Source organism: Periplaneta americana, chromosome 17, assembly GCF_040183065.1.
Source record: "Periplaneta americana isolate PAMFEO1 chromosome 17, P.americana_PAMFEO1_priV1, whole genome shotgun sequence".
Taxonomy (NCBI): Eukaryota; Metazoa; Arthropoda; class Insecta; order Blattodea; family Blattidae; genus Periplaneta; species Periplaneta americana.
Window position 1 is genome coordinate 14862444 of NC_091133.1, and position 24102 is coordinate 14886545.

At 35.3% G+C, this 24102-nt stretch overlaps 1 protein-coding gene across 1 annotated transcript in view; it reads left to right on the top strand.

The window, feature by feature from the left end:
- Positions 1–5215: 5215 nt before the first annotated feature.
- The window catches only part of LOC138692863 (zinc finger protein 235-like), a 32347-nt gene continuing 13460 nt past the window's right edge, over positions 5216–24102 (top strand). The window contains exons 1-4 of the mRNA XM_069816164.1: positions 5216–5338; positions 6113–6210; positions 18554–18697; positions 23337–23416. Coding sequence (XP_069672265.1) covers positions 5257–5338; positions 6113–6210; positions 18554–18697; positions 23337–23416 — 404 coding nt within the window. The 5' untranslated portion in view covers positions 5216–5256. The remainder of the gene's footprint in view (positions 5339–6112; positions 6211–18553; positions 18698–23336; positions 23417–24102) is intronic.

Genomic DNA, 24102 nt, shown 5'->3' on the forward strand with positions numbered 1-24102 from the left:
TAAGCCAAAACAATTATGTATAGTCAGTTGAAAAAAATTGTGTCAGTTGTATGAAATATCATACGATGGGATATAATGGGTTAAGATGATAATGTGTGAAATTTAATAATAATAATAATAATAATAATAATAATAATAATAATAATAATAATAATAATGGTAATAATAATAATAATAATAATAATAATAATAATAATAATAATAATAAAATACATGCGATACAACTAGAAGCTAATGTTAACTAATATCAACCTTATGTTGATAATGATATTAAACATATAAAACATTATTATTATTATTATTATTATTATTATTATTATTATTATCATTATTATTAATATTATTATTACTATTATTAATAATTAATGGGAATAGATTTCAAAAAGGCATATAACTCGGTTAAGAGAGAAGTTTTATATGATATTCTTATTGAATTTGGTATTCCCAAGAAACTAGTTCGATTAATTAAAATGTGTGTCAGCGAAACGTACGGCAGAGTCCGTATAGGTCTATTTCTGTCAGATGCGTTTCCAATTCACTGTGGGCTAAAGCAAGAAGATGCACTATCACCTTTACTTTTTAACTTTGCTCTAGAATATGCCATTAGGAAAGTCCAGGATAACAGAGTGGGTTTGGAATTGAACGGGTTACATCAACTTCTTGTCTGTATGAATGACGTGAATATGTTAGGAAAAAATCTACGGACGATTAGGAAAACATGGAAATTTTACTTGAAGCAAGTAAAGAGATAGGTTTGGAGGTAAATCCCGAAAATACGAAGTGTATGATTATGTCTCGTGACGAGATATTGTACGAAATGGAACTATAAAAATTGGAAATTTATCTTTTGAAGAGGTGGAAAAATTCAGATAACTGGGAGCAACAGTAACAAATATAAATGATACTCGGGAGGAAATTAAACACAAAATAAATATGGGATATGCCTGTTATTCGGTTGAGAAGCTTTTATCATCCAGTCTCCTGTCAATAAATCTGAAAGTCAGAATTTATAAAACAGTTATATTACCAGTTGTTCTTAATGGTTGTGAAACATGACTCTCACTTTAAGAGAGGAACATAGTTTAAGGGTTTTTGAGAATAAGTTGTTTAGAAAAATATTTGGGGCTAAGAGGGATGAAGTTACAGGAGAATGGAGAAAGTTGCACAACACAGAACTGCACGCATTGTATGTTTCACCTGACACAATTAGGAACATTAAATCCAGACGTTTGAGATAGGCAGGGCATGTAGCACGTAAGGGAGAATCCATAAATGCATATAGAGTGTTAGTTGGGAGGCCAGAGGGAAAAAGACCTTTTGGGAGGCCGAGACGTAGATGGGAAGATAATATTGAAATGGATTTGAGGGAGTTGGGATATGATGATAGAGACTGGATTAATCTTGCTCAGGATAGGGAATAATGGCGGGCTTATGTGACGACGGCAATGAGCCTCCGGGTTCCTTAAAAGCCAGTAAGTAATAAGTAAGTATTTTTATTGGGTTATTTTACGACGCTGTATCAACATCTAGGTTATTTAGCGTCTGAATGATATGAAGGTGATAATGCCGGTGAAATGAGTCCGGGGTCCAGCACCGAAAGTTACCCATCATTTGCTCGTATTTGGTTGAGGGAAAACCCCGGAAAAAACCTCAACCAGGTAACTTGTCCCGACCGGGATTCGAACCCGGGCCACCTGGTCTCGCAGCCAGACGCGCTGACCGTTACTCCACAGGTGTGGACAGGCTTTTCGAAATGCGTGAACAAAACAGTGGTACAAATGGAGATATCTATCATGGAGTAAGTACCGTAAGCGAAGGAAAGGTGTGTTGGTTCCTCTGAATTCAAGGTAATCAGACTTAGGCAGGTACATACCTCTGCTATTTAATTTCCTCTGTCATTATCGGAATTTGAGCCCTAAGTTTGGTGACATGCATTGAAATTCCCCACTAACAGATATGAAGCACGTATTTGCGACAGAATATGTTCAATTTAATTTACTGTGAAAGAAGTTTCTGGGGGCATATAGACACAGACTACTGAAAACTGAATGGCAGGTAAATTTACTCTAGCGGCTATGCATTCATCAGGGGCGTTAATATTGATGACAGGGGAAAACAGACTTTAGCGGAGTAGGATGGCACAACCTCCGTTGTTACGAATACCTGCAAGATAATCGTACCTGTGAACACTGTATCCTGATATATCCAAGGAGTGTTCAGGTGGTAAATGTGTCTCTTGAACACATAAAATAGCAGGTTTCTCATGATAGATATATTGTTGTAGTTATGAATATCTGCTGTGTACACCGTTCACATTCCACTGTACAATATCAGTCATCAAGAGGAGCTATATCATGGTGGTCGCTTCACAGGGGACCTTCTTTTCTGATCTTTTCGATGATTTGGTGCTTAGCCTACGATCGTGGGGACTCACTTGCAGATCGTCGCACACCTGATCGTGATCTTGATCAAGGACGGGATCGACAGTGTGATCTCGGCCCGTATCCGAACAAGGAGTGCGACGTAGCGGCGATCTACCAGACCTGGATTCTTTCTCTGTCGCCACAGCAGTGGTATTTTATGGACCGTAAGGCCTGATATCAAGCAGCCTGAGTGGCAACGTCCAGATACGTCTGGGTTGCGCTCCCAATACTCTTTCCAGGTATACTACCAAGAGGTGGCGTTTGCGTGGATGCAACAATTGCCTCTGTTGCCTTTCGCAATACTGCTGCATAGGACTTTTCCGTCGCCTTTTCTTGCTGATCTAAAATACGCTTACATCCCTCGAAAAACGTAATGTTTTTCCGAACTCGGTGCTCTTGAATATCCTTCTCTACCATATACTTAGGACAGGTTTTAGAATTAGCAACGTGGTTCCCGGAACAATTGACACAGTGCTCGCGCCGCACTGTGTTCAATATTGCGATATTGGGAGGACAAAAGTCGAGATTTCGATTTTCTCTGTTAATATTCTGTTGCAAGGGAATGCAATAATAAATAATCCAAAGTTTCCTAAACGGTGTATAGTGTATGGCTTCAGTGTTTGTGTTAAACTTGAGGGAGAGTCAAAATTATGGGTTCTTGCCTGTTCTTCACTCGTGCGTTATCTGCAGTGTGGAGCGATCACATTTCTTCTGTGGTTCTGTGTTACTGATGAAGTGTTTTGTTAAATCTGTTGTGCAGGAATGGAGAAGAATGTTGAAAGTGTGTTTTAAGTCTAAAACATTAATAATTTGGTTGTGCATGCTTAAAGCTTACGAGCGTAAAATATGATAATTATTCTAAATAAAATTCGCAAGTTGCTCTTGGAATATAAAAATTGGTTCACGATGGGTCACATTAAAGACTTAATAATCAGTTTCCTTGGACCTTAATCTCTAAGCCTGCATATATTTTATTTGCCGAGGTTTGCCCGTTTTTTTTTTTTTTTCAAAATTTACTTTATTACAGATTGTGAGACTGCAGTTACGCGCCGCAATCTATTTACTTTTCTTCAAAACAAAAACTGTGTAATGAAAACAAGCTCATCACAAGTATTACGCCAATTACTTTCATATGCATTGTGAAAATTGAAATCTGAAGGCTGTGATGAAAACCTTAAGTCAGAACTTTTTTAAAAGTTACAATTTTTTTTCGTGTAACCTGTTACGACGTTGGTGGTCATGTGTGGGGAAAATGTTGCAAATTTTAGAGAAATATTCAGAATGTCTTATGTAGAACTGTCAGTTCATATATCTACTGAGGAATCTTGCAGTCGGTTCTGTGGCGTATTGATGATGATGATGATGATGATGATTATTATTATTATTATTATTATTATTATTATTATTATTATTATTTTGTTCGCGATCCCCCATTAATAGCTCTGCGGACACTCAGGTGGCCGCGGACCTCTGGTTGAAACTCACTTATCTACGCTATATGCGTATTTATTATAATAAATAAATTCATAATGTACGTAATATTTGAGGTATAATATGATTCATGATTGTGTTTGTTAAATAACAGTCTATTCTGTGGCGTATTGGTGATGATGATGATGATGGTTATTATTATTATTATTATTATTATTATTATTATTATTATTATTATTATTATCATTATTATTATTTTTATTTTGTTCGCGATCCCGCCTTAATAGCTGTGCGGATACTCAGGTGGCCGTGGACCTCTGGTTGAAAGTCACTACTCTACGCTATATGCGTATTTATTATAATAAATAAATTCATAATGTACATAATATTTGAGGTATAATATGATTCATGATTGTGTTTGTTAAATAACAGTTCATTCATTCATTCATTCATTTATTTTATTCCATAGATCTTACATGAGCAATGAAGCTTTAAGATGTGGAACATGTCAACATTTTACAATATTACAATTACAATTTTTACAAATTTTTATAGTTTTACAATTTAGTAATTTTCTACAATTTTTACAATGTTGTACAATTTTTTTTTTACATTTTGGCGAGATGTAGTGAGATGAAATGAGGTCCGAGGATTCGCCAAAATATTACCCGACATTTGCCTTTTCGGTGGGGGAAACCTCGGAAAAACCCAACCAGGTAATCAAATCAAAGGGGGTAATCAATCAAAGGTGTTGATGCCAAGGACTCGCCATAGACCACATTCTGTGGCGTATTGATGATTTATTATTATTATTATTATTATTATTATTATTATTATTATTATTATTATTATTATTATTATGTGTCTGTTACGAGTGTTGAAATCTTCATTACTATCCTTTCTGTTAATATTTTTACTTTTGAAGTTCAATCAAACCAATATTTTATGGTACAGTATTTCTGCTACAAATGTACTTGTCAACGTTTTCAATGATTTTTACAATGTAAATTATTTAATATTCAAATTTAACTTGTTCGTGGATAACTAACTGCTTCTGTGCCTCTGCTAGTTATTTAACATTTAAATATAACTTGTTCGTGGATAACTAAATGCTTCTGTGCCTCTGCTAGTTATTTAACATTCAAATATAACTTGTTCGTGGGTAACTAACTGCTTCTGTGCCTCTGCTAGTTATTTATCCGTTAAATATAACTGCTATTATGTCTCCGTCAGGAAATTATAACCGTTACTTATAACCGTTATTTATAACTACTAATCAAAAGTAACGGAGACAGTTATAACAGTTACAAGAAAATAACCGTTTGTCACATCCCTACCGGCTTTTACTCCTTCCACGTTCACGTATGACGGCTTCCTTGATCACCTCATCCTGAACATACAGATGAATAAAGTTGTCACTTTATTCCTATTATTTTGCATCAATGTTGGACGTGGCAAATACTTCAGACTGACACCTGAACCAGGTATATAAATCCATTATACTATTTCACAGAGGTAAGTATATTGTTACATTGTATTCTGTATAACTGTAAGTTCCACGATCTATTCAGAAACTGATTTTGGGACAAACCTGTATAGAATTTTTGGAGTAAAAAGGATTTCTAGCGTTTCGCGTGCAATTCAGTCCAGCTACGTGGTATCGGTCACTCATAGTGGAGCAATCGGTGAAACGAGCGTTGAGCGACTTCCGCCGATTTTGGAATAGACACCGACGCACTTGAACTGCCAACATAGAAAACAAAAAAAAATCACACTCAATCGCTTTCACCTTCATCTTGACGAGATAATAAAAGCCTAAACTAACCTAAACTAACCTAACCTAACCTGACCTAACCGCGTCGGTGTCTATTCCAAAATCGGCGGAAGTCGCTCAACTCTCGTTTAACCGAGCAATTCATTTCATTCTATGATTTGTATATAAAAATTGAATAACAGGAAATCGTATTCATATTTGAAACTTTTATGTTGTAGACACTATTATTTTGCATTATCGTTGAATAGGTAGAATTACATAATATGTCTGCAGTCAATGTATTTCTGACAACTCCAGTCATCAATTCTCCGGCTTTGTTTGTAAGGTAAATATTGTAACCTCCCTAGAAGCGAATGCTCATCTGTGCTCGTTTGCGTCTGTGAAGTACAGAGATGTAGAATTATCATTACACATGCTAATAAGTTTATTCAAATAGCTGATATATTGCATGTCAATTTAAGTTTGTTATTATTTTCTTTTTCAGTCGTGATGGACGCGATCAAGATGGAACGTGAGATTGACCCTCTGGCAATAGAAAGCAGTAATAGCTCCGATATAGAAGAGCAGAAAACTTTATCTGAGGTAGCATATATTGCTAGTGATTACTAATTACTATTTGAGCCGTTCAGAGCAGAAGTGGTGTAAGTAAAAAATGGGTAATGAGGGTTAAAGCAAACATTCTGTAAAATACAGCGCAAAGTAGCAATTAATATTAAATTTATTTAAACTATTAGTAGTGAGTGGATAGCAAAAAGACCATATTAATTGCTACTTTGTGCTGTATTTTACATAATTTTTACTTTAAACCTCACCCAACTTTGACTTACACCACTTTTGCTCTGAACGGCTCATTTATTGTCTAAATACTTTGTTTACAACAATGTAGGTTGTCGTGTGGGCGGGATACCATCCTAGAATAACAGCCCACACAGGGCCAGTTAGATCAGCCGACTGATGCACTCAGGTCCTCGTATCTCAATGATGGTGTACTGTCGTCAAACCTGTACAGGGTATTTTGATACACGGATGATATGTCCACAGACAAAATATCCAGATTTTTTATGTCCACAGTTCAAATGTTCAGTTTCTTCTGTCCTTTACATTAAAGTCCATTAATTTATAGGTCCAGTTATTAAAGTCCACTACATTACAGGTCCATTTTTAGTTGTGTCCAAAGATGGTTTGTCCATAATTTATAAGTTCCACAAATCTGAAGTAATAACCAATTTTAAAAAATCATCTGTCTGCTTTTAATATGATGGAAATAATAAATAAACCAAATGTACATTATTTTAGAATTTTAATATTACATAATAACTGTAATTGTAACATATGTTAATTCAATTATAAAAATACCATTAATTTGCTTCATTATCGTTTTCATCATAAGGAAGTTCTTCTGCATACAGTATCAACCCATAACTAATGCCTCTACGATAACTGTCAATGTCACCATTTTCTCTGTATACATGATAATTCCGCACCATTTCCTCAATGTGTCTTGAATTTAAAACATAGGACTTCTTTATGGGATGACGTATTGCCATATGACCTGCCATTAATTGATTTATTAATAACTGGTTGTCATTTTGGTCCTTCTGAAAGTTTTCGATGAACTTCCATATGTTAACATGGTGAGTTACTATACATTTTTTTAAAATTTGGAATGCATCCTTCTATTGTATTAATTGTCCTTTGAGTCCCATTCAAGACTAGGTTATAAACATTCCAGACATGTGGAGGAAAGCAAGGCGTCACCTCTCGTCTTCTACCTCTGGCAGGTATCCCTCTTACGAAGGTCGTTTCTATGTATAATCACAGTCTAGTATATACAGTCACGAAGCTTGAGTTGTGAAGGTGCTAGGAACAATAGACTGTGCTGGTACTATTTCGCATTGTCTGTAATGAGGCGATATTAGCGATCCTAGTGGTTAGCAACTATCTATAGATCCATATTTACTATGTATTCGTGACTGTATATACTAGACTGTGGTATAATGATAAATCTGATACTGAAGCCTCTACACCATCAGAAACTTCATCAAATGTATTCACAATATGATCCAGTGGTATGAATAGTATGGACATTAACTTTCGAATGTCATTTCTTACTCTGTCATTTTCTCTGTTATTATAAGCAGCCTTTAATCCAAGTTAAACAACATGACGTCAAATGGCCTGACAAAAGTGGAAAAGACAACCTTTTATTTCAGCATTAGGAAAATTCTGTCTGGCTGCATTCATTGCACTTAACTCAAAGTTTGTCATCGTTGCAGGATTCAAACTAATTTCTGATGCCATACAGAGATTCATAACTTCCTCAAATATTTTAGTGTAAGTTTCTTCATCTTTGCATACAAACTAGCAATATACAAGTGTTTGAAAACGAGTCCATGTAAAGTGTACATCTGGTAGAATATGGATGGAACACTTTTAAATGTTCCATCTCCAAGAATTATTTCGCTTCTACTAAGATGAAGAAGTGCATTATTAGTTGAAAATATTAACATCCTATTGTTGTCTTCAACTTCTGAATCATATTGAAGTAACTGATCGCTGAATAGTCTTGTTGTATAGCTCCATGATTATGCATTCTTGTAGAGAGCATGGTATTAATGGACGATTTTTGTTCTGCTGTCTGTTCACCATGCGTAGAATTGCTTGTCTTTCTGGCAAAAGTACTTGCGTAGCCTCATCTTTAACATTTTGAATTTTCTCACGAATTATTGCTGTCGATGGTTCGTTTGGATAATCCCATACCCTTCATTTTATCTCTTCAACTATTTCTCTAACTTGAATTTCTGAGGGGAGTGTTTCATGTTCATGCCGAGCAACACTATGAACAGTTATTGTGCCTAAACATTTGCATTAATAACACACCTGGCATTGCAAATTTCTCGTTTCACACATCTCCAATAAATTCTAGTTTCATTCTTACTTTTTGAATGATAGTGATAGAGTCTACCATTGTGAACAAGAGTTTCTTTACCTTTTTTCGAAGAAATTATATATGTTTCAGCCATTTGAAAACTTGGATACTGGAATTTTTGTGATTCCAAAAATGTACTTCACTTCTATATTTATTTCCATGGAAACTTCTTATTGTGATGTCATTATAGTGTAAACAAATGCATTGTACAGAAGATACGGTTACATCTAGTGATGTAAGATGTATTATGGATATTATAATTAATTGATAGTAAAAGTCATTGTATATAATGTATATAGACAAAATTTCTTGTGGACATATTTGTTTGTGGATTAAATATCTATGGACATTATGTTCAGTGGACAAAACGCTTGTGAACATAATGTGATTATGGACATTTTTTTTTTCTTTGGACTTGATGAAAAATGGACATAACTGTAGTGGACCAGTCATCCTGGAATCGGTATTTTATGGTAATCATGATCTTCCCTCCCAATATACCTGGTCAACGGAATCAGATTTCGCCACCTATTTTGTTACTCAAACTCATCAGAATGCTAGGTGGTCTGATTTACCATAAGTGATTAAAGTTTCATGACTAAATTCCTTCCCCGATGTAGACTCCTCGGATATTGTGCCTAACAAATTCGATGAAGGTTACTTATGTCAGTAGTTTCCTAGTACCCGGTACTCGTTACATAGATCGCTTTTATGTTTACATAGTGGCTCCTTTCTGAAAAGCATTTTAATAGTGTTACTAGATGTGATTCTAGTCAGTTTGTAATATATTTTTGGTCCAGGGAAAATATACATCTTTTGTGATTATACAACAATGGCTGACAGATTATGTAAAATGCACCGGGTACTAGGAAACTTCCCTTATATCTCAGCCACTATATGTGCTAAAATACCTTGAAAATGCCCTGGATTTATAGTATTGATTATTCGAAATTAATGTGATCACTGGGAGAGCTGTAAGCTCACCCAACCCACCTAAATACGTGCCTTATATGCGAAAATCGTCGTGCGGGAACGAAAAAGATGGCCATATTGCCTGATTGTGATGGTGTATTCAGTGTCGCCAACACCCCTCACATAATACTTGACACCTGATCAAACCTAACCTAACCTCTCACATAATAATACATACCTAATCAAACCTAACCTAACGTGTCACATAATACTACATCCCTGTAATATCATTCCTCAAGTTTAGTATCATTTCGTTTGCAAATGTTGCCTGCCTTGGTGTACATCTCGAGAATCATCTAGTGGAAGACGTCAAAGGTGATGGCAAATGTCTTTTGTCTCCATTCTACATAATTAAATTTACTTCGTTAAGCGTGTGTTATGTGAATGAATTAATGTGTTAGTGCAGTACTAATAATATATATATATATATATATATATATATATATATATATATATATGGGTACTTTTTGAAAAGCTCTTAATGAGCACTATTCAAAAATAAAAAAAAAAATATATATTGGGTGTTCCATTTAAAATAAGAGAGTTGGAGTTACTCCCGGTTAAACCGAAAGTAGCAAAAACTCGGTAATACCATTATTGAGTTCTTAGTATATGGTTATCCCCACATACCAAGTTTCATGTCACTGAACCACATGCTTCAAAAGTTATTTAGGTGGTGCAGGACTTCCCTGTATATATATATATATATATATATATATATATATATACATATATCCAAAAAAAAAAAAAAGCCCCCTAAAGAAGGGTTCGATAGATCGGCCTACTAATCAATTCACAATGAACAATGATTTAAAACAATTAGGCCTATGTGACAATTAGAAAAAAAAAACATGAAAGGAGCAGTCCGCGATAAAATTAACTTGGCTTTAATCAAACACGTTTTTGAATCTAAGTAGAATGTAATTTACCGCATGTCAATGCGAGGCATGGTTCTTGAGTTACTGACTCCGCACAAATACTTATGACGTCACAGCCACTGAACTGGTGTGATAGCGTAGTAGGCCGAGAACATCCCAAGAGCAGCGCTTTGTATCTTCTCGCGCCGTAATACACGTGAACAGAATTTCGGACTTAGTTGTGATTGAGTGAAGTTATATTTTGCTTTTCATTTAATCATAAAACAGCACATACCAACGTTGTGGTTTTATGTATGGCTATTTTCTTTTATATCAACGACTTAGAACTACAGTAGATTAAACAGAAAAAATTGTATCGTAATACAGTTTAAAATGCCGTGGTGTTGTGATTTTTCGTGTTCAGAGGGAAGAACAAAAGCAGAACGTGGAGAAGGGGTTTCATTTCATCTATTTCCGAGCAAAGAAAAGTCACCGCAAATATTTAAAACGTGGACGAAGAAAATCAACAGAAAAGATTTTATACCATCGAAAACTGCTGTTGTGTGTTTTAATCATTTCCGTGAAATTAATTTTGAAGAATCGTGTCTATTAAAAAGACGTTTAATGAAAGACAATAGAACTTCTATGAAAATGAAGAAAACTGCTGTCCCTTATTTTTGAAAGGAGAATCTCCCCAAGACAGTTCTAATACTAAGCGCTCCTCTGCTTATAAATGAAAAAAGATCGTCGAAGAAGTAATAGCAAGTTGCAGTGATGCACCTATAGCTGAAAATATTGATGTATGTGTAGATCTCGATGAGGCTGAAAATTCACAGAAACTTAATGTAAATAAAGCTGTGCAGTGTGAGATAGGGTGCGAGACGCTAAGAAATGTGTGTGGTGAATCAGATGTGAGTGAGCCATAAACTGACTTAGACAGATCTTTTCAAATAGAAGAAGAAACTTCAAATTCTAATTCATCAGGTATAAGGTACAAATTGTTTCAAAATTTTTCAAAAACTTTACAACTATATTTCATTGGCAAGACAACATTTTATAAAATAATTTCAATATTCGTAGAACCAACAGTAGGTGTAGTTATTTTCACATTCATGAAAAACTTATCGATTCCCTAAAGGATAAAAACGTGCGATTCGCGGTGATGACCAATTTGACTCACCTGGTTTTAGTGCAAAATATGTGACTTACAGTGTAATGGACCTCGATTCAGATAATCTTATAGACTTCATAGTTCTGCAAAAAACCCTAATTGTAGGCAATCTTGAAAAAGCAGCATGCGAAAAAGCTCTAGATCGCCTAAAAGAAAAAATGAACATTACCCTCTCTCTGTCGGACCGCAATAGAGGAATTAGGAAATTCATGAGGACCAAATATGAATGGTGGACCATCAATTTGACATTTGGCACATTGCAAAAAGCTTATCTAAAAACCTTAAAGCCACCGCAAAAAACATATGAGAAAATACAAATGTGGAAAGACAGCATCATAAATCACTCATGGTGGTTATGTGCTACATGTGAAGGTGATCCTGACGACTTAGAACACAGATTCATTTCTGTATTAAATCATGTTTGTAATATACACGAACAGAGACATATAAAAAATGTGCACACATTCACCCATTCAATAGCAAGAGGGAATGGATCGAACCTGGAGCCAACGATTACAATGCTCTGAAAAATGTTGTATGCAACCCTGCCCTTTAAAAGACTTAAAGCAGACTAATCAGTTTTGTCACACCAGCAAACTTGAATCATATCATAATGAGAGATTGGTTTACATTCCTAAGAGAAAACACTTTCCATGTGATGGAATAGCAATAAGAACTATGATTGCGATAGTGGGCCATAATTACAACGTGAAAAGAGATGTAACTGGCTCCAGACTTCAGTACCCTAAAGTCACTAAACGATGGGTAGAAAAGAAAACATACAGCAGAAAGGAAAACGCGTGGAGAGAAGATATACAGAGAAATGTGTTGGAAGTAGCTCGTGGTTATCAACTACTGCAATTCAATGATGCACATGTTTTAGAGTTCTCTCTGCCTAAACCATGTGACTCAACAACTATGGTGCAATAGAATAATATAAACCATGTAATAATTTATTGCTGACGTGAGATAAACACGTATCTGTAGTCCCTTCATAACGAATATTTCACGTCTCACATACATTCACTCGCTCAGTGAAGACGTTGACTTAGGTTATAATTGATCAAAATATTAAACCTTTTCAGTTCGAACCCTTGTCAGACCCAAGTCGTTCTAATCACAGAATGCATTGTACATGGGATTTAAAGTGGGATAGAGTTTGGGTAAGTTATTATTATTATTATTATTATTATTACTATTACAGTATATGCATGTGATAGGTCCTAAGTGAGTTAATAATAACTGACTGTAACATATGAATATGTATTTACTCGTTCTACACCACTGTATGTCAAACGGAACTACAATGCAGTCTTATGAAGCGATCAGTGGTTATGACGTCAGAGCTTGCAGTAAGACCTTTAATATTTCACAAACTAAAAGGCATAGAGAGATGAGACAAACGCCGTTAATCTAAGGATTACTTAGGTAAACATCCTATAATATAATCAAAATTTCGAATTTTATCGCGGACTGCTCCTTTAAGATAAATGATAAGAAAACATAGGAAATCATTTACAGTAAAAGTTTCTTGAGTACAAATGGTTACTAATTATAGCTAAGGATGATTTTAACACATGAGATCCTGTGGCATCAATCGTTGCATCAGAAATTTAAAATTGTTTAAGTTGCTTTAAAGTTTCTCGTGGGATCGTACCATGGGCAGCGAACATGAGCCCTAAAACTGTCCAATGTGTGATGTGGTATTGTGCTCCGAGAACCTAACAACAAGGCTTGTGTTTCACGACACACCTCTTGTGGCTGTTGCTCATGCATCTCAAAACGGATTGTGGGATCGAGAATGACACCCTTATCTTTCTGCCGATCAATTATGACAATATCAGCACGACTAGTAGAGCCATGAGAAGAGACGGAACCAACCTCCTCATAAACCTCATAGGAAGCGTTCTGACGGATTGAAGCTGCGATGAGAGAACGAACTGTATTATGTCTGTTGATTCGGAGCAATTCTCCATGATGGCAGAAACCCAAGACATGAGGAAGTGTTTCTTGTTCGTCGCATCTTCTGCAATGGGTTGAGTCAAGAGTTCTGCTAGGGAGAGTACGTACAGCTATTGTATTACATTTCATCTTAATGGCTTGCGTCCACTGACTGCTGGAAAGTCCCTTTTTGGTTGAGATCCACGAATTACCTCTCTTCCAGTGAGAATAGAAAACGATTCCGAAACCTTTACTTTTCAATTTGCTCCATTCATGAAAAAAATCTTCACGCAATAATTTTCTTAGTTTTTGAGAAGAAATACGTTCAGAGCAATCGAAGGCAATTGGTAATTGTTTGATGCAATGTTCAGTTTTGTTTGGAAGATTCTGAGTGGCTGCTACATGAGGGTTGTCAACGTGTAAAAGTCTTTGACAAATATTTAAATGCTGAAGGTAAGCTTCCCACTGTGCTTTAAAGACTCCTAAACCTCGCAATCGTCCACACCTGTGGAGTAACGGTTAGCATGCCTAGCCGCGAAACCAAGTGGCCCGGGTTCGATTCCCAGTCAGGGCAAGTTACCTGGTTGAGGTTTTTTTCCGGGGTTTTCCCTCAACCCAATATGAGCAAATGCTGGGTAACTTTCGATGTTGGACCCCGGACTCATTTCACCGGCATTATCGCCTTCATCTCATTCAGACGCTAAATAACCTGAGCTGTTGATAAAGCGTCGTAAAATAACCTACTAAAATAAAAACCTCGCAATCTTCTTGGTGCATATATCATAGCATTCGGGATGTCAGTAGGAATGTTAATTATTCCTTAACAGCACTGCGAATCAGTTTGTCAAAATCAGTTAGAAATTTCACTGTAAGATCTTTTAAAGGAGCACATTGGAAGGGGTAAACCAACTGAGGCCAGATATACTGATTTAAGATATTTATCTTTTGGTCCGGCATTAGTAAGGGTGAAGTGACCAGCTGATTAAGATTTTTTGTCAGTTTTTTAATTAATTCTGCCGCAATAAATTTTATTTTATCATTAAAGTTAATGCCAAGATATCTGATGACTTCATCTGATTTGATGCAAGATATTTCTTGTCCATCGATCAAGGTAAGGGAATCATAGCAGAGACATCCTTTGCGTAGGTGTATAACATTACTTTTATGCTGGTTTACTTCAAGACCAATTCTAGCTAAAGAATTCATAGTCAGTGATGTTGAATACTGAGCGGCAGATTTATTTTTAGATAGTAGTACTAGATCATCCGTAAATGCAAGAATGGAAAGATTATTTAATTGAGGTGATATATTGTATCCATATTCTCCAGAGATATTACTTTCGCTTAATTCCTTCATCACGAAGTCAATGGCAACATTGAATAGAATTGGTGAGAGTGGAGTCCCCTGTGCCACTCCTTGCTTGATCATTATAGGGGTTGTCTTTGTAGCTTTATTAATAGTGTTAGTAGTAGAATTTCGTAATAAAAGCGATGTTATAAGCATCTTGAGTTTTGGAGGTATAGGCATAGCATTGAGGGTTTGTTCAATGTATTGATGAGAGACATGATCAAACGCCTTAGAAATGTCCAGAAACACTACGCAACAATCCTTTTTATTAACTTTTGAATCCTTAAGGCATCCATTAACAATAGAGGAATTTAGGAAAACACCTGGACCAAACATAAAACCTCGTTGGTTAAGATTTAAATCAAGATAAGATCGTAACTTGATATCTCACATACGCTCAATAATTCTGCGCAGAACAGAATAGATCGTACTTGGACGACAGTTCTGAAGAATATCTGGATCACCATCCTTATAAATCAGAATTGTGCGTGCACATCGAAGGCAGGGCGGAACATGTCCCCAACGGGGCATATACGTGGTAATCAATGAAAGTGATTTATATAAACGAAGCTCTTTAATGACCTTCATTCTGACTCCATCTTCACCTGGTGCAGTGTCAACCTTAATACCCTTACATGCAAATGCAATTTATTCAGGGGTGATCATAATATTGTGAGGTTCTGAATAATCGGATACCGAAGATGACTGATAGTTATCAAGTGTGTAATTGTTGGCAACACCATATAAATTGTTGTAATATTAGTATACCGAAGAAATGGGTAACTTACATTGCATAGGACCTTTAGAAGATAATACATGCTGCACTACTTTCTGACGTTGGAAGTAATAATTAAATTGTGCTAAATTGTAAGCATATTTGCTCTTCCTTCTCTCAGAATTCTTCTTACTTCTATTTTTAGGATTGTTTGACTGTTTATAAGTGAGACCATCTGGATTATTTTTCCTAGCTTGCCGTTTTTTTGTAATAAGTTGTCGCAGGATGTTGGGGCCCTTTACATTGTGATACTGACTGTTTAAGGTAGTGACAATATTTTTCAACACATTCATCAAAGACGGCATTGTCTGAGGCATCTAAGCAAGCTAAGGTATTGAATTGTGTATCCCAATACATAAGTTCAAAATTACCATGTAGGGAATAAGATGTAGGAGATGTAGAAGAAACGGGCTGAGACGAAGAATTTGTGAATTCATTGTTGAGTACAGGATCATTATATGAGTGACTGATAATATTTCTATGTACTTCAGGATGGGCACGTACAATATGAAGGTTAACGCTTTTAAAAAGACGGCCACATATTTCACATTTACGTAAATTCATAGGTGATACAGTTGTATCTGAATTTTGAGTATTAAGAGTAGTTTCCTCATTAGAACCAGCTTGGGATAAAGAGTCGTTATTATGACATCGATTGATGTGAATATGAATTCCTCTGGTTGTGAACTGTTAATAACAGATTTTACAATTTACGAAGGATCTTGTATTGTGCATACTATTTGAAGTTAAGGGAATATCATCCATAATCACGCAAAACCATCACAAATTTAAGCCTAAGACATAGAATATTAAAATGAGGTCGATCAATAAGTCTTGAAAAAAGAAACAATAATTTATCTAAATTAGAAACACTTGAAGTCACAAGTTGAAACTTAAAAAAAAAAAAAACTTAAATATTCACTAGAAAATGATATCTTCAAAAGTCATAAGAAATATAGCAGGAATTAAACTCTTGCATAACACAGTTGTCCACAAGACCACAATATTTCATTAGTTATATCCATAAAAAAAATTGTATGATTCTTGTCCATAGAAACCATGTCAACAAATAGGACCAAAAGTAAATTACTAACATTTTCACTTGAAACACGTTTAAAAATAATAGTATCAGTTTATAATTCTGCGTTAGAAACTCACAAATAAAATAATAAACTCCAATATCGGTCTTGGCCCTTCAGGGCTGTAGCACATGGATATATATATATATATATATATATATATATATATATTGCAGTAAATATTGAAATGTGTTGTGGTTGTGATAAAAGTCTTCAAAATTGATTAAGAGCATCACATTGGCAGTGATGAAAGTGTACAATATTCGGAACAAGTGCACAATATCAGAGCAGCGAATTTACTCGGAAATAAAAACGAAATTATACTCCTGTTCTCTTCTCCTCCTCTTCTATCTGTCATATCTTATGTCATTCACAATGCCACTTATTTTACACATTACTTGTATTTAACCTAAATTAAACCATCTAAAATGCATAAGTTATTGTATTTTTAAATTATTTACCTCTTCTAAGCGGGATTCGATCCTCGAACCTCCACCTCGACACACTAGTAGCTTCAGTAGCTTAACCACTATGTTACAAAGTCAAGTTGAAAGAAAAACCTCTAAATCTGTAACATAAATACACCTTCATTAATAGAAACCCCACACTAGATGGCATCAACAACGACGTTAATTCAGAGTATTGAAAATAGGGTTTAAGCAGACGTTCCCTTAACACGACACAGTTAACCAGCTATGAGTGAAATCAACAGTGAACCATCAGTGTAGTGTAGGCTACCTACTTAAATTTTACAAATGATATCCATATAGGTTAATGTTAATAGTGTTTTATTACTTCAAAACATCACATTGACAATTAAAAAGTACGAATGAAGACGGGAATTAGATATAAAGTGAGCACTAGAATGGCATATAATTTAGCACTACAATTACATATTATGTAGGCCTATATATATATATATATATATATATATATATATATATATATTTGTGTGTCAATGCTTCCTCTACCTGCAAAGATGATATTCATTGCATTTACGATACAGCCGGGGGCAAGCCCCTGCTGCCCCCAAGATACCTTCGCCATAACCCTTCTATACTATTTCTGAACCGTCAAAAACCAACATAATGCATAACAAATGTAGATAAAAGTATCAGAGTTAACAGTAATTCCTATGAGATGTTAGAGTGGCGTATGTGAACAGCTGGCATCTTCTACTCAATTACCGCAGACCCACTCCAGTATTGTGCACTTAAGCCCAATATTCGTTCAGTGGCTGGTGGATAGTCTATCTTGATCACAAATTCAGTTCTCAAAGTTGAAGAATAGGCTGTTTGCGATTTTTTTGTTATTGTTTTCATCAGCGAGGAGATGTTGCTGCTTAAAAGTTGACAATGATTTATTTCTTACCTTGGTCATAGCTTTGAGTTACAGTTGAAATAGTGTCCACACGAACTTGTCTCACTGTAGTAATATAAAGAAAAAAGTCAAAGACCACACATGATTTCGGCTTGAATCAGTATTTAAGAGAACTACTCTACTAATATTCTGCCACTGATTAGTCTGAGAAGAAATCACTTTAAAACGTATTTCACATTTCCTGGCATACATTTTTTCGTAGTACCTTAATGCTCATTAAGAAGTGAAATATATTTGTAAGAGAAAATATAAAAGGAATTAAGCAGGTACTTGTACATACCAATATCATATTGGAGAGATATTCTTTTACATGCTGCGTTACGACGCAATTTCTAAAAATTACTTGCCTGTTGACTCTGGAATGTGTACACGTCAGGTTTAATAATAACGTGGAGAGAGACTAAATTGTAAGTGTTGTTTCGTTAAGATCCGCATATATTATATTTCACAATTATTATATTTTGTGTGTTGCAGGTAGGAAAAATATTGAATTTACAGGTTACCAGTACTGAAATAAAGACGGAGTGTATGGACTACAGCTACGATCTGAAATCAGAGATTACGTTTGATGAAACTCCTGTGTCAATTGCCTTTCCAGTCGTGAAAAGTGAAGTTAAGGTGAGTGCTGTTTGTGAAGTGTGTTGGCCGGTAGATGTCTCTTCATTATTAACTGGCTGGATATGAATGCTACATTTAGGTGACTACTGGATACCAATTTGCTCCCATGCTGTCCATCTCTTCATCCTGTACATTTCGTGAGTCTTTTTCCATTCCATTTTTATCATGAAAACTGCAATGCTGCATGTTCACTAAGTCAGACACTTATTGATGATTTTCACCTCACTGATATTTTTCACCATGTCTTCGTTAACGTTAACTGACAGTACAGTATGGCATGGACAGTCACTCTTAGGTAGTCCCATGATATATGACGAAATTTGTGGTTTGCACCAGGTTTAAGAAATACATTTAATTTTGTTTATTTTTAGTTTTCTTTTTAAATCAGTGTATTGGACTAACAACACATATTTGATTCCTGTTTCATGGGGCCAGTTGTTTGTGACTACGCATTAACATCACGAATCACGAAGACTACTCTGTAGATCCTTTTCCATTATCCTCTATTTTGCAGTAGCGTCCTCACTCTGACTGTTAGCCGAGGACGAAGAAATACTCATGCCTTCGCTTCTAACTCCTTGAATAAACCAACGGATGAGATTGGGAACAATAAAATCAAACTGGACGAGGCTTTTCATACAAATTATTTCACTACTGATTTTGGAAAGTGTATACATGCTTTCGTAGATATCAAGATATCATAGAAGTGTGAAGGGACATTAAAAATAGTCACTGGTGTTTCATGATCAAGTACATATGATATATTACATAATTATTATGATTTCTATGTTGTATGAAGGAGATGTATTATATCATCGCATTACTGAAATAAAGATGGAATATATGAACATAAACTATTATCTGAAATGTGAGGTGACATTTCAGGAAACTCCTGTCAGTGTTGTTACTTGGCCAGTTCACACTGGTTCAGATGAACCGGGTATTAAGTTATTTCTAGGTAATATTTGCAATTACCATGGACATATACCGTATGTATTTAACATAGGTACATATGAGAGAACTGTTTAACTTCTTGAGTATAGTAATAATAATAATAATAATAATAATGAGATAATTTAAATATTTATTCTGTGATATATATATATATATATATATATATATATATATATATATATATATATATATATATATCCATTAAACATTGAGAAACCTGAAACAGCTATTATTGTTTACAAGAATTGTTAGAAAAATATTTAGTTAGTCTATTCTTAAATTGGTTTGATGTCTGACAGTCCCTGACATTACTCGGTAGGGAATTCCAAAGCCAAGGAACAGCCACAGTGAAAGAAGATGAATATGAGGATGTTTGGTGGGAGGGAATGGATAATATTGAGGAGTGTTGTGATCGTGTGTCTAGATTATGATGTGTGGATAAATTTTGAAAACGAGACGCAAGATAGACAGGAGTAGAGAAATGCAATATGTGTAAGAGAAGGGAAAGACAATGGATTTTCCCACGATCTTCTAGATGGAGCCAGGACAAGATTTCGAGGGATGGTGTTACGTGATCAGCCCGGCGAATATTGCAGATGAAACAGACGCACATTTTATGAACACTTTGCAGTCTCTGCGCTGAAGTAACGCTTAGGTCAGTAAACAGAATATCACAGTAATCGAAGGGGAGCAACACGAGTGTTTGCACTAACATCTTGTTCAGGGAAAAGGGTAGAAAATTCTTCAATCGTCTAAACGAGTGGATTAATGAGAGTACTTTTTTGCAGGTCTCTTGCAACTTGAATGTTCCAATTTAAACTTTTATCTATATAAATACCTAGGTTCTTTACTGATTCACTGAACAGAATTTCAGTGCCGTATATTTTGATTGGGGACAAATTTGGTATGGTAATAGTGCTTAACAAACGTGAATGGCCCACAATTATTGATTGTGATTTTTCTGGATTTAGTTTAAGTCGGAATTTCCGTGTCAATGTCGAAATTGAGTCAAGATCGTCATTAATTTTAGTGATTGCATCATTTATTTCGTCAGTGTGGAAGGTCGTCTGCATAGAGATGGTGTCGGCAGTACTTTAGAGATTCTGATATGTCGTTGATATAAATTGAAGATAGTAAAGGGCCTAGTACTGATCCCTGTGGGATCCCTGACCTCACAGCCTGCCAAGAGGAATAACGATTTCCAGCTATCACACTTTGTTGGCGGCCATTAAGGTAAGAGGCAAACCACAGAACAACGTGTTATCACCACTACTTATGAATGTCACCACTGCCAATTGAGTTACCCATCTTGAAGAGTGAAGTTGAAGTGAGTGCAGTTTGTGAAGTGTATTGGTCGGAACTGTGGGGTAAAGCAAGGAGACGCACTATCACTTTCACTTTTAAACTTTATTCTAGAATATGCCACTTGGAAAGTCCAGGAATAAATAGGGGGTTTGGAATTTAACGGGTTATATCAACTGCTTGTCCATGCAGATGACGTGAATATGTTAGGAGAAAATCCACAAATGATTAGGAAAGACTAGGGAATTTTACTTGAAGCAATTAAGGAGAGAGGTTTGGAAGTAAAGGCTAGCCTCAAATCGAGGAAAATAGCATATCTTACGTTAGTGCGATCGTTAATGGAATGCAGAACTACATGTTGAGATCCCATTGAATATAACAGATAAATTCCTTAGAAAGAATCCAATATAGGCTAGCTAAATTTGTTAAATGTAAAAGAGGACACGGGAATGATATGATAAAAGAACTTAAATGGGAAACATTGGAAAACAGACGTAGAAAAACTAGAATAACATCATTGTATAAAGCACATCTAGGTTAAAAAGCATGGGTAGACATAACGGCTTGGTTAGAGAAGCCAACGTACTATGGTAAAAAAACGATCATGATTTTAAAATCAAGTACAGGAAACAGAAAACGGATGTAGGTAAATTCTCATTTTTAAATGGAACTATAAATGATTGGAATGACCTACCTAGCAGTGGTCTTTGAGGGCTGTCCTTCCTTAAGAAGGTTAAAAAATAACTTAAAAAGTTGTGTATAAAATGTATATTTAAAAAAAAGATACGTTACATTACTTAAGATGACATGTATTTACTTGACGAGTGATTCCCTTGGTTTGAATTGTAAATTAGTTTAGAATAGCCTGTAAAAGGGTCTTAGACTAGAAATGTTTAGTTTAATGTAGTTGTTTATAAGAATGATTCCACAGAACAATAAGAGTGTAATTGTTTGTCTTATTTGAACTGTTGTATCAGTGAAGCGTGGTGAGTCAGTGAAGTTATGGTTTACAGTGGCAGTGAATAATTTCGATCAATGATAATTTATATTGTCAATGAAATGTGTTCTATAGTGTCACTGAAATGTGTTATATAGTGTCAGTGAAATGTGTTCTATAGTGTCAGTGAAAAGTGTCATAATGCCAGTGCAGTGAATGAGATGAGAGTGAAGTGAAAGATTGTCAGTACCAAAGTGAAACTTATGTAGGGCCTATACATATGTAAGTTGTAATGGAAAATTAGGTTCACTTATTAATTACGTTATTTTATGTATTATTAATTGTAATTATTGTGTATTAATTGTATTGTGTATTATATTTATTGTATGTATTGTAATTAAGTTACCACTGCCACTGGGTGTTTTCCCACTTACAGTGTAAATAAATACATATGTCTTGTGACCAGAATATTGAACGAAATGGAAATATAAAAATTGGAAACATATCCGAAAAAATTCGAGCACGTTGGAGCAACAGTAACAAATACAAATTACACTCAACAGAAATTCAAACTTAGAATAAATAAGGGAAATGCCTCTTTTTATTCGGTTGAGAAGCTTTTGTTATTTAGTCTGCTCTCAAAAAAGCTGAAAGTTAGAATTTATAAAGCAGTTATATTACCGGTTGTGAAACTTGGACTCTTACTGTGACAGAGGAACACATGTTAAGGTTGTTTGAAAATAAGGTGCTTTGGAAAATGTTTGGGACTAAGAGGGATGAAGTCACAAGAGAATGGAGAAAGTCTCAAAACCTAGAACTCTACACCTTATGTTCTTCATCTAACATAATTAGGAATATTAAATCCAGATGTTTGAGATGGGCACGGTATCTAGGATGCATGGGTGAATCCAGAAATGTGTATAGAGTGTTAATTGAAAGACATACGGGAAAAAGACCTTTGGAGAGGCCGAGACATAGATGAGAAAATAATATAAAATTGGATTTGAGGGAGGTGAAATATGAAACTGGATTAATCTCTCTATGAGGATAGGAACTGTTGGTGGGCTTATGTGATGGCGGCCATGAACCTTCGGGTTCTTTAAAGACCATTTGAAAAGAAGTAAGGTCGAGCAAATGTAAACTTGGTCTTCCTGAATCCTACTCACATATGTCCATCTCAGAATATGATTCGAGAGTCATTGTTATTTACTGTTGCAGTTAACTTAATGTCTTTTCAATTCTTACTTAAAATGGGATATTTCTTATAAAATGCCATAAATGTTGTCTTTATATTTTTTTTAATTCATATGCATTTTTCAGCGACAGCGTTTGACATTTTATTGTGTTCAGTGGGATTTAAAATCTAGTCTACAAGATATAAACTGCCATGCATTGATTCTTCAACTGTTACTGTCCTATACCTTCGTTTCATATAATGTTTTGCAGGAGGGGGCACGTGAGTTAAATAAAGTGGAGGAGGAGGTCAAACTGGAAGTAATGGCAGAAGATGAAGTCTTAACTGAGAGGTGAGTCAAGTTTGTGGGTTTACTTTGTTGTTGGTTTCACTACTTTATTTAAATAGTAATGACGAAAAATAGAAATTCGTAATTGGTTTCAACATGATTGGTGTTCAAATGAAAGATTCAGAACTCTGAATTGCCTTGTCTACTTGTCCCTATATGGGTTTGTCTATATGTATGTCTGTGTGTCTCTCCGTGGTTCTCTGTCTCTCTTAATGTGTTTATCTGTCTCTTTCGCTGTCTCTCCATCTATTGGTATATTTGTCTCTGTGTGTGTTTGTCTTTGTCTTCATTCCTCCGCCTATGCATCCATACATGTATTCATTCACCCATCCATCCCTCAATTTTTTAGGATATTAAGTTCCTTGTAAACAATTTGCTTTCATTTTCCCATTTGCAGTCTTCAAAGCTTAAAAATGGATCAGATTAATATAATCTGTCCATATCTTTACGGCAGTATTTCATTATTTTTACATCATTATGTAATTATTCAGTTGCTGGAGCAAGTGGAACTCAAATAGTAGTTATTTCAGATTGCAAAGATGATATTCAAGATGTGTCCTGCCCCATAACTCATGCAAAAAAAGTGCCACAAAATTACTCGTATATCTACACTGCTTGATGATAGTAAATGAGTTGTCCTTCAAAGCATCCCCGCAGCTGCAGTGAAACTGCAGAAAGGAAAGGATCTC